The sequence below is a fragment of the Acanthaster planci genome, linkage group LG05 (assembly GCF_054643075.1).
Source record: "Acanthaster planci isolate LZ-2023a linkage group LG05, COTS_SCS, whole genome shotgun sequence".
Lineage (NCBI taxonomy): Eukaryota > Metazoa > Echinodermata > Asteroidea > Valvatida > Acanthasteridae > Acanthaster > Acanthaster planci.
In genome coordinates, this window is record NC_141781.1 from 3,411,315 (window position 1) to 3,428,218 (window position 16,904).

Consider the following 16,904-nt stretch of genomic DNA (forward strand, 5'->3'; position numbering starts at 1 on the left):
ATATTCGGATTTTCTTTTGCTCTTTTATCATTATGTCAATGAAATATGACAGAAATTAATCCCAATTAATGAATCGATAAGATAAGAACAATGAAAAATCAACACCAAAGAGCGAATTGCATGTACTTTGCAAGAAAGGTGGACGGAAATGAAAGAAAACAGTAAAGGCGCCCTCTATAAACACCAAAGTAAAGTAAGTAAGTAAAGGGCGACAGAACGCGTCGCGTCGTGAGTCGCGTCGTGCGTCGCGTCGTGCTTCAGGCGACGCGATGCACAACACGACGCACGACGCGACGGGCGACGGAAGGGGCGACGTTTAGGCGGCAAAAATGCAACATGGAAAGGACCTGAGACAGCACGACGCGACGGGCGACGACGCGACGCGTCGTGTGTGTACAAACGAAATGGCAAGAAGGCGACGGTTCGACCCGACGGCACGACGCAAGGGAGCCGTCGTGCCGTCGCTTCGTCTGGTTGCGTCGCCTGGAGGGAGGCAAGAGAGAGAGAAAAATGTTTGTCGTAAATAGTTCACCATACTTTGAAGAGAAGCGTTCGGGTTGATTTCCAATCCTGAAGACCTTTTTGTACCACGGTTTCTGTTCCATAGGAAGCAAGGATCGCATTGTGTAAGTGATTGCCTATACATGTTGTATTTCACTATTCACCAAGAACTGCTCCATACGCATGTGACAGAAAATATCTACCGGTAGGCTAACTTGGCATAGGCCTACGTCATGTGTGGGCTTGTGTTTAATCTGGGCCGACGTATTATCCCGGTATTGGAGACTTGGAATTTCACATTGCCAGTCATGCCAGTGAGTTCCTTGTCAGCAATAATTATTTGTCCAGGTAATCAGTAACTTATTGCCTGAGGATTAGTTCGATTAAAGCAGAGTGAAAAATTTTGTCAGTTTTTATAAGATTTAGTCAGGTTAGTAATGTTAACCATGGAGGAAGGAGGAGAAGGAGTTGTAACTCAGGCACTTCAAAGCGTCCAATGATGGTCGCCGCCGAGTCTGACGAATAATAGAAAACATTCCAAAAATGCCTTATTGCTGCCTGCATCTTAGCTGGACAAGTGGGGCCAGTAATACCCTGGCAACACTTGTAGTTTTTTTACTTGCAATTAAATACAAACTATCGATGTGACTAGGAAATAGAGAGAGAAAAAATCCTGATATTAGACCTACTTTTGCCATCATAAATAAACTTTTAAAATTTTGACACACTTTTTCATTATCCATGCAAAGTTTGTAATTCTAGTCTCCTCCGTCCAATATACATCAGTGTAAAAGACTTGGAACGAATTTGGCTAAGACTAGCCAACAAAATGTTCACTACTTCTGGAAAGCTTAGTTCATTAGCAACAAAATGCGCTATTTCATCATAAGGAGTGATCATGAAATCTCATAAAATACGCCTTTGTACAAATGCCACCAAAAAAAATGATTCAAACAAAACACAAAATCTTACAAACAGCTCCGCTATTTGTACCTAAAAGAAGTCCAGAAGAAAGCGTTCGATAAGGGCAACAACTGCACATGAACACTTCGGGTATACAGCCTAATAAAAGCAACTGCGCAAACACTACATTTGATGATGTTGTCGGTTCATATCAAGCACCAACGATGGCATGAATATTCAACTTCCTATACCGCAGTACACAACGTTTTAGGGTGCAGATTACCAACGAAAAATTGCGGCAACGATCATGGGGTACAAAGGGAGCTTATGGTTGCAAAACAGCTGCGCTCAGGCTATGGACATACCGGGCATGCCAGAAAGTGGTAATCGGCCAGATGTTATAGCCCGGGCAGTTCAAACTCCTTTTGTGTCCTTTCTCCATGTGTTAACTAATTTTTGGTAAATTTGTAAATTTTCCTTCACCGTGTCCGTCATTAACTACTGTCAAATGCCACCCTTCCCTCGGATATCTGTTGCTAGATTCCCATGTGTCAATTTCGAAATGACCCAAGGTGTCTACAGGCACTTTCCTTTCCAAATTAATACGTGTAAGATGACACAGTGCAATTTAATTTCTCCATCTCCTCTTGATGTATGACATCTTTACGGAGAAGACTAGAAAAAATGAAGCTGAATTTCACTTTTTGGGTCATGTTATCATTTTCTGACAGCTGTTATAATTTTTTTTTAGGGAAAGTTAGTGTTTTTCGTATTTGGAACTCTTTCCTAGATTTGTTCTTATTATAGTTTTCACAGAGCTTTGCTAGTTGACTTGGTTGAGTTGTGCACTAGGGAACAAACGTTATACATTACTAGCCTGCAGATTTTGGTCTTCATACATTGCTTATTTATTTATTTATTTGGCTTTCTGGTAAAGAAAACCATGGATTCCTCAAAAGTACCCTGGACAGTGTACATGTAGCTCAAAAGCCTGAAGAAACTTGTAGAGAGGAGACAGTGAGAAGAAGTTACAGTTTTAATGGCGGGAGGAAAACCCCAGAAGAATATTCTGGGTAAAACCCATGAAATCAGGTTGGGACTGAAAAACCCAATCCATGTGTGGACCGGGTCGGGAATCGAACCAGGGACCACAAGAGGTGAAATGCGAGGAAAGAACCACTATGCCGACCTGACCACCCCACGACTGACGTAATGTACATGTACATGTACCTCTGATTGTATTGTATGTCACTTATTCCATTTGTACATGACATCTCTTATATGGGATCCATGACAAAATAACCGAACAAAAAATACACAAGTATGAGTTTCCAAAATCTTGTAAAGGAGATGGCGAACTATTATGAGGTCATTTGCATTGCAAACTTTGTACCTTGTTCCAATTAAGTTGGAATATCTTGGTTAATATTCAAGGTAATGAGCAGATTCAGTATCATCAGATTTCCCAGTTCATAAGCTGTCAAATGATACCAAGCTTGTTGGGGTCCCTTCTTAAACTGAAAATGTCATGGAACTCACTACCAATACCACGGGCTGATTTTGCACAATGGTGGAAGGGAATTGTGGGAAGGAATAGCAGGAAATGTTTGCTCCTTTTTCCTTCTTGCCTTGTAGTGCCCATGGTTGACCTCTGCACACAGCCTGCTGGGCCCTAGTTGGTTGCAAAATTTGGCGTTGTGGTGAGATGCATGCACATACTGTACAAATGAAATCTCAAGAGTCATTGTTCTGTGGTCCCTGACTTAATTCCGATATTTGATTGATAGGTCTACATCTTGCATTTTCCGGTCAAACATAATCTATGTAATCCCAGCTTTAAGGACTAACTGAGATCTTTCTCAATGAATGTTGCTCAGCAAGTCCTCAAGACCCGCAGTGGAATTCCTTAAGTGATCATCATGGCTGAGAACCTGGGCAACGAGTCCGTGAAGTCCCAGATCCAGAGGGCGCTGCGCACCAGCGCCAGCAGCGGGGATCTGCAGTCCGTGGCCCGACTGGCCGATGGCCTGGCCGATATTGACGGGATGGACGACCACGGCTGGACGGCGCTCATGTTGGCTGCCAGGAACGGACACGATAAGGTGGTCAAGCTGCTCTTGGAGAAAGGGTAATTATGACTTGAAAACCTTTGCCAGTACTGTTCTGTGCTCTGAGGGTTCAAATATGTTTTAAAATGCGATATGATCAAGCAAATGAATAATTCTTTGACTCGGGCAAATTTATTAAATTTCATTCTTTCAACTTCATCTCCATGAAAATCCCAACGTTGAAATAACCTTAATAGGATCCACAGTGGTGGAAGTTGAAACATGACAAGATTTGATTTGGACATTTTATTCTGAGATGTTTCTTTAAATGAAAATTCGACAAATGGCTCAGTTTGCTTTATCGCTTCATAAATAATAGTTTTTGTGACTCCTCTGCCTTGAGTGATGTATTTTCATTGGCCCAAGTTGATCAAGCGACTGGTCAAAAAATTGGGTATTTATTGTGCAAGACATCTCTGATTACATGCAGATTTCCAGATTGCAGGCTATTCAGCTGATTTGGTTGGTAGCTGTCCGCTGACTTGACCTAATGGCCAAGTCAGTCAACAGCTTCCAACCAATCAAAAGTGTTTGCCTCTTTTCTGTAAGTGTGGCTCCAATTTACAGCTGTTCCAAGTTTCCATAAAAATTTACAGGCACCCACATATAAGATGCTTATTCTGAATAGGCCCCAGCAAAGCTGAAGATAACATACACTACCAGTCACCCTAATGAAAGTCACAAATCTAGTTTTCTTTTCACTTTCTTGGCCTCATTGTACAATGTAGATGTGACCACACCCTACTGAACAAGGCAGGACAGACGGCTCTTGCTATCGCAGAGTTTTGGCACCATCCAGCTGTCGCACATCTCCTGAGCCAACGCACGCAAGGAGCACACAGCAGCGGCAGTAGCAGCAATGTTGTCAACTTCTTTGGGCTGAGTCCCTTGGATCGGTGCAGTCACAAGCGGACAGACGAGCTCTGGTTGAAGGAGAGACTACGCGACCAATCAACGACCCTCCTGCTGTTCAGTCATAGCAGCCCGTATGTCAGCTGGTCAAAGGAACGCAAGTGCGAAGTGTGCCGATTTCGTTACAGCCAGGTCGAGTTCCTCTTTGAAAAGCCAGAGTCAGAGCAGCCCATAACCGTCTTCCTAGGTGTTGAAGATGTTACAGTCCCCCAAAGCAGGCAGACATCCATCACCGGCCCTGCCTCAAGTGGTAACGATCCCGGACCGGACCACCCCGCTTGGTTCGCAGTGGATGTGGGTGATATCCCCCCAGAGTGGCTCAGAGAGGTGCAGCCAAACGCCGAGCTGCTGTCTGAGAGGAACTACCTGGCCCTGATGTCGGTGGCAGACAACGAGGCTGGTATTATTGGCCAGGCGAGGGCACTGTTGTCGTGGCATGACAGGTACAAGTTTTGCCCCACCTGTGGAGGCGAGATGCGCATCGAGGAAGCTGGCTACAAGCACACGTGCCAAAACAGTGGTAAGGACACTGCAAATGTGTTCAAGCTTTCACCTCAGAACTAGTACACTTTTTTCGTGGCTCCTTCTGCAAACTAAGCATTTTGAGTGGGGCAGATTTTCTGTATTAGCTACATTTATCCCAACTTTTGTCTTTCAAGTTCTGGTTTTCAAGTACCAGTACATGTACATGTAGGTAAGTTTTGAATGCATAGAGTTTGTATTCGGCGTGAGCATCCTAATACTGATCCCCATTCCAGTCACTCTTGTTGTATTCCATACTTTGTATGAGTCCCAGGTGTTAACACCAGAGAAAAAGACTTTGCTCAAGTTCCGCCTTAAATTGAGTCCTATTTATAACTCCCTGCCTGGACTCAACAAGTCAGGACTTACACAAATCCAGATGGATGTATGAGTCCAAAAGGATAGATATTGGACACGGAACACGAGGGTGAAGTCCTCAATTTAGGGTGGACTCCATTCGGGATCATGGTTTTGAATAAGCCATTTGCAAGTTAAATTTGAATAAAATCTGGTACACTGAGTTATCTGATTGCATATAAACATAACGATTTGAATTCCCCAGACTAAAGACACTGTTGCTATACCTCATGATTTGGGGCAAGCTTTCGCATAGCGACTACCATTTCTGGATTAGACTGGTTCCTTTGCACCCTTCTTGTCCATTGAGAACAGTATATTGTTGCAAGGCGTCTCTTATGTAACTAAGCAAAAGCTTGCCCCGAATCACGAGGTATGGTAACAGTGGTTTAAGTATGGAGAATTCAAGTTGTTACGTTCACGTGAATTTAAAGAACTCAGTGTACCAAATTTGGGTCAAAGTAACTCGCAAAAGGCTTATTCAAGGTGATTCAGTCTACCTTGTTACTTCCGTTTTCTTAGACTGGGAAAAGACTTCAACATTTCTGATACGTTTTTGCATTGATCGATCGTATTTCAGAGTGCCGTAGCTTGAAGGGCATTCACAACACCAGCTACCCGCGCGTGGACCCAGTTGCTATCATGGCTGTCGTCCATCCTGACGGGAACCAGTTACTGCTCGGAAGGAAGAAGCAGTTCCCGCGCAACATGTATTCCTGCCTGGCTGGCTTCATGGAGCCAGGTAAATAAAAGATGATGTTGGGGTCCCCATCTCTAAACTTGCAGTACTTAAAATGCCCCACCGAAATATTTGGGAAAGAAAGAGAGGAAAGGGAATGGAAATTGCCATTTTTCTGGGAAATACCTTATCAGTTTGCTGCTATGACTTTTTACCCCCTACACCACCCCCCTTGGTAAAAACTTGCCTCCCCCCCGGAAAAGTCCTGGCAATGCACATGGCCGCTTCATTCTTCAGGTGAATCAAACTTGAGATTTTTGAGCATTTCATGCAAAAATCGCTTGGGTTTGAATGTGGTCAACCTAGAATTTATATAGAAATTGACAGGCCAGTGACATTGAAGACTGAAGAGCCTTGTTTTCGTTTGGTGTGGTTCTCCAGGCGAGTCAGTTGAAGATGCCTGCCGTCGTGAGGTGTTGGAGGAGAGTGGGATTCGGGTGGGTCATGTGACCTACCACTCCTCCCAGCCCTGGCCCATGCCCTCCCAGCTCATGATTGGCTGTTTGGGCTATGCCGTCTCCACAGCAATCACCGTGGACACCGAAGAGCTGGAGGACGCGCGCTGGTTTGAGCGCAGGGATGTGGCGGCTGCCTTACAAGCCGGGCTTGCCACCGGGGGGACTGGTTCCCAGAGCGGCGGTAGGCAGTCACTCCTCCTACCCCCGAGGCAAGCCATCGCGCATCAATTGATCAAGGCTTGGGTGGGAATGACAGCCAATCTCTGAGAATCAACAGCCGAGGGGACTCAGGTTGGCATAGTGGTTCTTCCGTCCCCTTTCACCTCTGAGGGGTTTCAGTCCCTGGCGCATTCGGTGGTTTTTCCCGGTATATTTGTCTGGGGCTTTCCTCTAACCAAGAAACTAAACCTTTTTTCATACCCTTTGAGATTGTCACTTATAATTATCCTGCAGTTGGCGCTTAATTTGATGTGTGATCTGGATATTGACATCCCAGTTTCTAATTATTTATTGTAACTTCCAATATGCCGGTATGAAGTGTATTTATTATTCATGCTTAGGCTTGGTTTTATTGAATTTGTAATTGTTTTTCTAATTTGTGATTTTTATACGAGTTTTTGTTTCAAAAGTTTTTTAAATCGAAGAGCTTCCAATTGTAATGCAGTATGGGCTGAATATGACAAGATTTTCACACTACCAATTTTTTTTAACAAAACCCAGTAGTTCTTTGCTTGTGGGTTAAGATATAAAGTTAGTCATCAGCTCCTTCATGACATTTGGACGTCGTGATACATATATTCATCTCCACCGGTCTCCACCCAAAAAAATCTGGATAGGTCATTTGCGTTCAGAGCCGAGTACAAATCAGTGAAGCTACACACCGGTTCCCAATCCTTCCACTGGAATGAGCAGAGGGAATCAATCTCAAACTCCCTAATCACGGAAGAAAACCTCTTTGAAAATCTGTTGCTCAAGGAGTGGTATCACCGAGGGCAGTAACTTCACATTTAAAGGTCAGTGATCTCTATCTCCAGATATGTTTACACTGAGACAAGCACACATTGTCTGAAGTCTGTTTTGCCTCTGGGTTGGGTCCAAGGAACCAAGATGATAAAAAGGCTGGAAGACTCGCAGAAGATGATCCTGGCTTTTCAAAGAAACAAAAATTATCCGCATACATCAATGTCAGAGGAACAAATTAAAACAAGCAGATTTGTAAAGACTGAAAACACATTCCATCTGATGAAAGTTACATATACATGTATATGTTTGTCATCAGGCAAACTTGAATTCTCAATTCTGATTGGTCGATCCATGGCAACATAACTGTATTGCCCGGTTTATAACTCGATGCATTGCACTATTTTTACGCCAAAAGCCAAATGCACAAATGCAAAATTTACTTTAACTTCAAAGGTGGCGCGTTTGCAAACTTTGTACGCATAGGCTAGGCCCTTACAACATCTTTACTGTGCGTCAAGTTTGCTTGATGATAAAATTGTTATCACGCCTGCGCTCATGGAACACAATAATGTATTGCGTCTGTGTCCTGTATATTTCAGTCTCGTGGTATACGGGACACAGATGCACTGCAATATTATGTGTTTCACTCATGCTCATGTGATAACTAATAATATCACACTGTAACATACACTTACATAATCTCAGTCTAATATCAGTTATAAGAGTATTAATGCAGCGATAATGTAATTTGCCCTTAGGAAAATGCCCTTGACATTTCTGACGTAAAACCCTAGTGTGCTGTTTGAAAAATGTGGACCCAAGAAATAAATTTGTCGGGATTTACGATCAATGAAAAGACTTCCATGCACTGCCCTTTCTTTGGAAAATTTTAGGCTTGTACGCATTGATAATTCAGCTTTTATGGGTAGGGTTCTGAACCACTAGTTTGCTGCACATGAAAACTTTTTGCACATTAATCTTGTAGTGAGCGTTGGAGTACTTGTGGCCAAATTTGTTTCAGTTTACATTAGAAAGAGCAAACTGAGCGTTTTATTATGATGTGTCACTCAGTTTGGCATCCTTAGGAAGAAGGGCATTATGTTGGTAAAAAATTATTGAAGAATCCTATTGATTTACGCGGTACATCGGTCTGCTTAAATTATGACTCAGTGACTCATTTTGATAGATTGGGTCGTGTGAAACTTTTGCTAGCTTTCATTCAGAAAAATGTTCAGGGGTCAGTTTTGGCATATAAATGTTCCTCCGATTAATTAGGGGTCTCAGTGCAGGGATGTGATTGCAGGGTTTGTTAGGTTTTGTGGTAGAATCCTCACTACACTAGTTCACCAATGCAGTCTGTCATTTTACTGGATGAAATTTGCTAACGGGTGCTGAAACAAAGATATTGTCCCACAAAAACTGATGTGAAGTTTTTGTAGCAGTTTGTATTTGAATCGTTTTTGTCTTTTTTAATGAAAATTGATGTCGTCAAGCATGGTGTTTCAATTGTCAGTTTCACGTGATTACATTTTCTATGAAAACATTTTTATTGATTAAATTTATGCAAATTAATACATTTGTGCACAACTCAAACATTACTTCAGTCTTTATATTCTGGTTTGTTTATGGCGTGTCTTAGAATACTGTTTAATTGAAATTACAATTGCCTCAGTGTATTCTTGGAATCAGTCATTGATCTTTTGTATTATAAATTATCAATCTCCCAAATGTATTTTATAAGTCTGTAGTACGAAAGAATTAAGTCGGTTGAATTCGATTTACTCATCTATGGAATCCTTGTGAATTCTCCCAGTTGCAATGTATGATTTATTCCCATGAAAACTATTTAACAGAGGTTGATTTATGTATAATTAAAGCCAAATATTTATTTTTTCATTTAATAAGAAATTGAAGAAAGCTAAAATAAAGCTGAAAGAAGCAATTAAAATTATTTTTCTAGAATTCTACTTCAGTTTATACCTCAAGTTAATCATCCGTGGCCTTTAAAAAAATTATTCAAGTTACCTCTTTCCCAAACAACACTGAAAATAGAAATTTCATCCTTCAAATTTCAGAGTGGAGTCATTTCCCAAGAGGTGTTGCCTTCGTATTGTGGTCCAATGCATGAATTTAAAATTGAAACCAACGAAATCAGGTCTTAAAAAATGACACAAAGATCTTTTGTAATAATATCTCCCATGAAGATTAAAGAATGAGTAATTCTGGAAGCCTGCGAGTTAGATCAAGGAGGAAGAACACAGAAGGAGTTTAACCTGCCCGGGCCATAAACAGCTGGCCAATTACCACTTTATGGCGTGCCCAGTATAGGACTGTTATCCTGGGCTCAGGCTATCCAACTCATGCAATATAAATAATCATAAACATGACAGGATTCCCTTGTTGATTGTAGTTGTATTCTGTCTCAACATGGCATTAGTGAATATGGGTTTCCACATACAACTGTCCGTTGATTGTTAGTGGTTTGATAAGCCCTCATTGACAAGAGAATGTGCACATAAAAAGTAGTGAACTACAGTACTGATTCCCTGGCAGTAACGTATGAACTTTACTCTTCAGTGAGATAGGGCCTAGGTACACAACCCCAAGATGAGCCAAGCATTAAATTAATATTGGGTCACACAGATGAGTCTGGTTTTTAGCTCTTTTAACCAAAGAAATAACTCCCAAAACTATTTCATTTTAAGATTTCATGATCACTCATGATGATGAAATATAGCGTATTTTGTTACAAACTTATCTGTCCTGTGGTAAACAGCATGCTGTTGGCCAGTCTTAGCCAACTTCGTACAGAGACTTTGAAAACTGATGCTTTGGAGTGACAAAATAAAATTACAAACATTGCATGGATAATAGAAAAGTGCATCACAATCTCAAAAATATTCACGACAGCAAAATAAATCTAATGTTAGGTATTTGTTCTTTCTGTTTCCTGGTCACTGCAAAGAACACCACAAATATTGCTAAGATATTACTAGTCCCACTCGTCCGGCTAAGCTAGAGGCAGTTGTCAGGCAGTTTGGCAATGTTTAGTATTCCACTGTATTCGAGTACTTTGATTTGCCAGAGTTTAACTCTTTCTGTGTCCTACCTCCAGGATATAACGCACAAAAACTTACTACATTATGAACGTTTTGTAATTAAACAACCAGTCAGATTTAACTAAACCTCGAGGTTTAGTTAAATCTGACTGGTTGTAGTTCCTCGCAAACACTAGCATGCAAGAGATTATCGAGGGCGCATAAGTAATTGACCCCAAACCCGTAGCCGACGTAAAAAATAAAAATCTGTAATCAGCTGATGTGGAATTTGTTAAATATTAAAAAATGTCTTTATTCCTGTAGTTTGATATGCATTAATGAGGCTGTTCAGGATGTATCATTAATGATAAAACACCGTTTTTTGCTAGGAGGCAGGGTTTTTTTTTTCAAACATTGTTGTAATTTTCTCTTCGTGCGGGTTGCGCTGATGTCAGGAGACTGTACTGAGTGCTTTGTTAGAGCATGTTCCTTGCTCTATGGTTGGAGGGCTTATCACGCTCAAATGCTGTAATGTGTTCCTAACTCTACATGGTGTTGCCATGGTGGTACTAACGCGGACACGATTCAGTGGGGTGATCATTGTGCACACGTGCACGGTGTAGGTTATCGTCAGCCTGTTTCCAGCTTCACGGTGTGATTTGGGTTTAATTAAACCTCGTCCCCCGGGCCACCGCCGGTCTCCTTGTCAGCATTCATGAGTGGCCATCCCCGGCTCTGGTCAGGTTTGGCCCCTGTATGTACAAAATGCCAATAGGACGCACCTGGAGATACTTTTTATATCATTGATCTCATTTATGACTGAGAGCGGTGAGGTATCTGGTACATGACTGGTATTGTACATGAACATGTACAGTACATACATGTACATGTACATGTACAGTGTACACGTACATGTACATATACATGTACGTGTACATGTACACTCAGTCGGTCAATCGATTGAGTCACGTCGACAGGTTGAGATATAGGCGGGCCCTGATTAGCATAAAATGGGAATATGCATAAAGCTTGCAGCACACCGTAGGTCCGAATCCTGTCTAAATGTGGAGATTAGTGTGTATTTTGGCACCAGACCTTTATTAGTCCATGTAATATGTATTTGTATTGTGTAATTTAGTGGTCTCTTCCTTGGTACATACAGTTTAACTGGCACAGTTGGAATGTCCAAGTTTGTTTGGGTGAATTCCAAAGCACCGTGTTATCTAAGAGGCGACTTTTGAATTGGAATGGTGTGCGGTTTTACATGAGCTATTGTGGGAGTGCGGGCGCACTCGGTTGATCGAAATTTCAATTTTTTGGACAACCTGCTTGCGTAATTCGTGGCAGGTTGATTAGAATGTAATGGTAGTGACGAGTGGTCGGTACGGCGCTTGGGTACATGTACTAAACGTACAGTACATGGACATGTACAGCTTATTCTGGGGCGTGAATTTGCGTGAAATGGGAGGAACGCACGAGTGCAGCCACGCAAAGTACGGGTGGTGTTACATGCAACATGCACATTCTATGTACGTGTAGGTTGAAACGGCATCACGTACATGTACACTGCCTTCCAATAATAAAACTGGGCGGGGATTTGCAAGTCAAAACTTTATATGTACAACAATCGCAGCAACTCACCTACTTTTGAACGTCACAAAATTATGAATGTGGAGGTAAATGTTTCTTTGCTTTATAGGTTTCATTGATGCTATCTCTATGCCATCACAGTCTGTTGAAAATCAAGTGCTCATTGTTGTTTATTTTAAGTTCCGGTTGGGTTGCTTATATAGTCATTATTGAGTGAAGCAACCCTGTCTAGTAAGAGACATTCTTCCAAATTTTCATCAGGTCATGCATCCACACATGTAGGTCATTGCATATTTCCGTAATTTCGAAGGAAAGGTAGATCATGTCAAAGTATTTTGGCGTTCAAGTTAACCTGCGTACATATACAGTACATAGTCCGCGGCAAGTTTGTTGTTGAAGGATAATCGGATTGTATGGGACTGATTTCAGGAGTAATAATTAATGAAACGCTGTGTTCACACAAAATGAGGAAGCTAAGGGATCTGGTCACGTCAGTGATATTATGGTTAAACCATTCATGGAGGTATTGGCCCCCGCTTCCATCATCTCATACGCACATTTATATTTATAGACAGTCCTATAACATGAATATTTTGAGAAAGGGTAAGGCATGTGATTTGTACAATCAAATATGCATTTTTCACCGTGTGGACCAATGGAATTCTATGCCCAAATCTGTTTTTAAAAAGTAACATTATTGAGCGAAAAACCTTGAACAGATTTTTCTTCAGTGTTCCCTTTAAAACAGCGTTAGAGTTTTGCAGTCGAAGAAAACATTCATATTTGACGTGAAATGCATCATTGCATCTTTTTTACCCTAACTTGACGACGCGACTCGGTCCGTCGCCATCCTTGTGGAAATAAGATAAAACCACTAGTTTACGTGACCGTGAGAGTGTAATGGCCTCGTCACACTGCATACTGTGTCCAAGTATGTATTGATTCATATGCATAAGTGGGCGGGTTCTACTTTGCATTAATTGATATGCATAGTAGCGGCATATCGAAAGCCGTAAAAAATCAATCATTTCTACCACTGGTAGTACCAGAACGTCAGAGATTTCAGTAGTTGATATCTGTATTTTGTAAAATATTAAGATATCGTTTATTATTCTTATAGTTTGATATCCAATATGTGGCTTTTCAGGATATATTGTTTAAAGATAAAGCACCAGGAGGCGCTTTATTCAAATATTTCAGTGTCTTTTTTGCGGTGGGTAATTACGCGCAACATTCGCAAGGTTTGGGTTTTTCGTGGAAGGTGAAGCACTAGTACATGTACTCTGTGATCGTGGTGTGTGGTACGTTTGCGTTTTATTTGATGCGTAAGCTTCAGTGAAAGAAACTCGTCTCCGCGGTCTCGCCACTTCACACTGACTGAGGTCAGCTTGGTGTGCACAGTCGTGAATAGCCTGGCTGGGATTCCTGAAGTGGGCGGACCCTGCATAACATTAACGTTATAATATACATGAACCTTGCATCAAAGCAAAGAATATGTCACAATTTTTTCTACGTTTGAAGGTTTAATGTGGTTTTCGGCACCAGATCTTTAGAAGTCGGCGTTATGTTTACTTGTTTTGTGAAAAATTAAAAATCCCATTTATTGGCACTGTAGTTTTATGTGCATAGTTCGAGTCTTCAAGTGTGTGTTGGTGCATTGAGAAATACCGTGTTAACCACGAGGTTTTTGATTGAACCAGTGGGGATGTAAAAAAAAACAGCCGTAAACTCGCTTGAGCGCTCGTACTCGTTATCGCTCGTTTAAACTAATTTTTGTGAGGCCTGCCTGCGTAGTTCGTGGCGGGTTAGAGAGAACCTTAAATAAAGACAGGTCGAGTGTAGGGCACAGTGTTCTTCAAATATTCTACGGTTTGAGAGGGGGGGGGGGCTAGTCGCTTACAGCCTCGATTGTGATATCTTGCGAGCTGAATCATTCAGAGATTATTGTAAGGGTCAGTTTGAGCATAACATTGTTCTTTCGCTTGTCGAGAAAAATCCACTCTGCACGAATTCACCACGACAGTCTGTCATTTTAACTGAAATTTGTTAACTGTTGCTGAGACATTAACCTCCAAACACTGATGTGAAGTTTTAATAAAAGTTTGTATTCTTTTTAATTGTTTTGGTCTTGTTTTAAGAACAAAAATGATGCTGTCATGCAAGATGTTGCAAGCGTCATCTTCACTTGATTACTTTTTCTATGAAGACATTTTTCCATGCATGTCATTTTTCTATGCAAAGTAATGCATTTGTGCAAACCTTGAATGCTACTTCAGTTTTTTTTTGTTACTGTGTGTCTCGGAAAACTGTATAATTGAAATTCCAATTGCCTGTACACTTTGAACTTTCAGTCTTCGATCGTTTGTTTTATAAATTATTTTTCTCCCAAATGAACTTCATACTTTAAGTTTGTAGTAAGAAAAAATTAAGTCGGCTGAATTTGATTGACTCATCTATAGAATCCTCTTGAATTCTTCCAGTTGCAATTATGGGTTACTCCAATAAATTTATTCAGTCAACAGAGGTTGATTTGTGTATAATATAAAGCCAATTTTTTTTTTCAATGAAGAAGAAATTGAAGAATTTAAAGATAAAATAAAGATGAAAAAAGAACTCAAAATTATTTTCTAGTTAAGTCTGTAAGTAACTCACCGTGGCCTTTACGAAATTTATTCAAGTTACCTCTCTCGAAAATAACACTGAAAATAGATCTTTCATCTTTCAGATTTCAGAGTGGGATCATTTCTGAAGAGTTGTTACGGTCGAATTGTCAGAGAGCCTGTCCAACGCATTAAAGAATAAACCGACAACTTGAGTCTTCAAAACTGATAATGACGCAAAGATCTTTCGTAATATCTCCCCCATGAAGATGAAGAATGAGGAACCTTAGAAGCCTGCGAGTTAGACCAACAAATTATAGCAGTTCGTGCCTAACATAACACACAAAAAACTGTGTAATTAAAACAACCTGTTAGATTTAACTAAACCTCTGAGTCCCCGCAAACAACTGCACGCCATACTATTCTTCGCCAAATATTGAGGGCGCGCTTGAGTACTTTGACCCAAAACCCCAGAACGCTTGGCTCATACGCACGTGGGCGGGATCAGCTTTTTCTGAGGCAGGCATTATCTTTAGAGGAAATATTGCTAATACGATGGTTTTCTGTACTAGTTTAGTTGAAAAGGCCTCCTTCGTTACTGTTGTGCCGCATTCCTCAAGTGAAAATTCGACTTGTGAAATATTGGTGCATTTTTTTTTCATTCTTGGAACGGGGAGCGCTCTTATTACTTAATTTATGCTAACTCCGCCCTCTTGTCTTCCTGCCATCCATTGATTCTGTCCAATGTTTACAAACTGCACCCGCAATGGCTGCTTCGTCTGCGAAACAACCCAAACTAAACGGGTTTATCTTCACAGAAAAACTAGGAAGTGGATCGTACGCGACAGTGTACAAGGCGTATAGGAAGGTGGGTGTCGTCATGTTGTATATGAAATACAAATCATCTGAAAGAAAGTTGTTATTTTCGCAGGAGACTGCCAGAGTGCGGTATGTTCTTATGCCTCGGACATTCTGGTGGAGTCCAACGTGCTGCACCGCACCCGAGCCCTATCTGTTTACACTCCGGCCTAGTCAGGGATCGTCATTACTCAAATCATGAGTCACCACAGTTTGCTGGGGAAAACACACTGTAGGCCCACTGTATTTATTTTCCGAATTAATCTAATTTCATATCACCCATATAATTCTTACACTATCATAAACACTGATATTAGTGATACAGTAATCATTCTTGCGATTTTTTCCGCGTTGTCAAACTTGTCAAAATATTCTTAATTTCAAATAACTACACATAAATGTGTGTTGAAAATTAATTTAAATATCTAGCTCATTTGGGCTCCTTACCAAACTAGTAGCGTAGCTTAAATTTCTCAGTTTCTTCACCGTGCTCACTTCAACTCGACTGAAATTTCTCTGCAAATATTTCAGGACGTTAAATTTGCTTCGTTTTCAAATTTGCAGGAAGCCTGAACCAGCCTTTGCTCTGACATTTCATCCATTATCCAACAAGGTTCTGCTAGCTAGCATATATTACTGATATACAAAATTAATGACAATAAATGGCACATGCCAAGGCACACACTGGCTCGTTTGATTATGGATGGTCCAGTTAACCAACTACAGCACAATTGTTGGCACCGTTTAGTATAGTTAAGGTGTAACATGATCGTTTTGATAGTGCTGCTAATTATTGTGAAAAGCTGGGGGCGACTGTCGGGTGCTTGTTTTCTCTTCCAGGGCCAGCAGCGTGAGGTAGTTGCTGTCAAATGTGTCCTCAAGAGCAGCCTTAGCAAAAACTCGGTGGAGAACCTCTTGACGGAAATAGAGATCCTCAAACACATCAAGCATGAACACATTGTGGAGCTCAGAGATTTCCAGGTTTGTCATGCGTCAGAGGCCCCAGGAGTTCCTGCCCCCATTACCCGTGTTGACATTGCGTTCTAATCTTCAGGAAAAACTGTAAAAAGTAGACAGTAATCCACTGAGTCCAAAACTAGAAAGGCTCCTAATTTGACTTGAGCCTTGCCAGACTTAAGCAGGTTTTCAGCCTACATTTAAAAGGAAATTAGTGGAATGCTGTGCTGTCAGTCGATATTGCTATACCATCTGTTGATCCTTCCCCCGTCAGCCAATCGCTCCTTTGTCTTAATTCGTGGTTCAAAATTTGGAAATGGGAAGTTGAGTACAAGTTTCTCAAGGGATCAACCGTGCGATGGACTGATCCTGCTGACTGATCACTTGCATCCAACAAG

The 16,904-nt window shown here is 41.2% G+C and overlaps 2 protein-coding genes across 4 annotated transcripts in view; both read left to right on the plus strand.

Moving 5' to 3' along the window:
* The first annotated feature begins 397 nt into the window (after positions 1 to 397).
* LOC110982947 (NAD-capped RNA hydrolase NUDT12-like) lies at positions 398 to 9,414 on the plus strand. Of its 3 annotated transcripts, none has more exons than XM_022241758.2 (5): positions 398 to 626; positions 3,282 to 3,532; positions 4,241 to 4,944; positions 5,884 to 6,045; positions 6,424 to 9,414. In XM_022241758.2, the coding sequence occupies exons 2-5, from the start codon at positions 3,324 to 3,326 to the stop codon at positions 6,765 to 6,767; spliced, it is 1,419 nt and encodes a 472-aa protein (XP_022097450.1). In that variant the 5' UTR covers positions 398 to 626; positions 3,282 to 3,323; the 3' UTR covers positions 6,768 to 9,414. The 3 variants fall into 3 exon arrangements, with proteins under 3 accessions (XP_022097450.1, XP_022097452.1, XP_022097451.1); XM_022241760.2 differs by lacking the exon at positions 398 to 626 and adding an exon at positions 652 to 849; XM_022241759.2 differs by lacking the exon at positions 398 to 626 and adding an exon at positions 652 to 815.
* A 5,787-nt stretch (positions 9,415 to 15,201) lies between these two features.
* The window catches only part of ulk3 (unc-51 like kinase 3), a 51,121-nt gene continuing 49,418 nt past the window's right edge, over positions 15,202 to 16,904 (plus strand). The window contains exons 1-2 of the mRNA XM_022241743.2: positions 15,202 to 15,559; positions 16,390 to 16,530. Of these exons, the coding sequence (XP_022097435.2) occupies positions 15,458 to 15,559; positions 16,390 to 16,530 (243 nt within the window). The 5' untranslated portion in view covers positions 15,202 to 15,457. The remainder of the gene's footprint in view (positions 15,560 to 16,389; positions 16,531 to 16,904) is intronic.

Bases quoted from the DNA above. Each gene is read 5' to 3' on its own strand.
- LOC110982947 (XM_022241758.2), top strand. From the start codon at position 3,324: ATGGCTGAGAACCTGGGCAACGAGTCCGTGAAGTCCCAGATCCAGAGG. The intron at 4,945-5,883 runs GTAAGGACACTG...ATCGTATTTCAG, and splicing joins GCACACGTGCCAAAACAGTG to AGTGCCGTAGCTTGAAGGGC. The intron at 6,046-6,423 runs GTAAATAAAAGA...GTGGTTCTCCAG, and splicing joins GGCTGGCTTCATGGAGCCAG to GCGAGTCAGTTGAAGATGCC.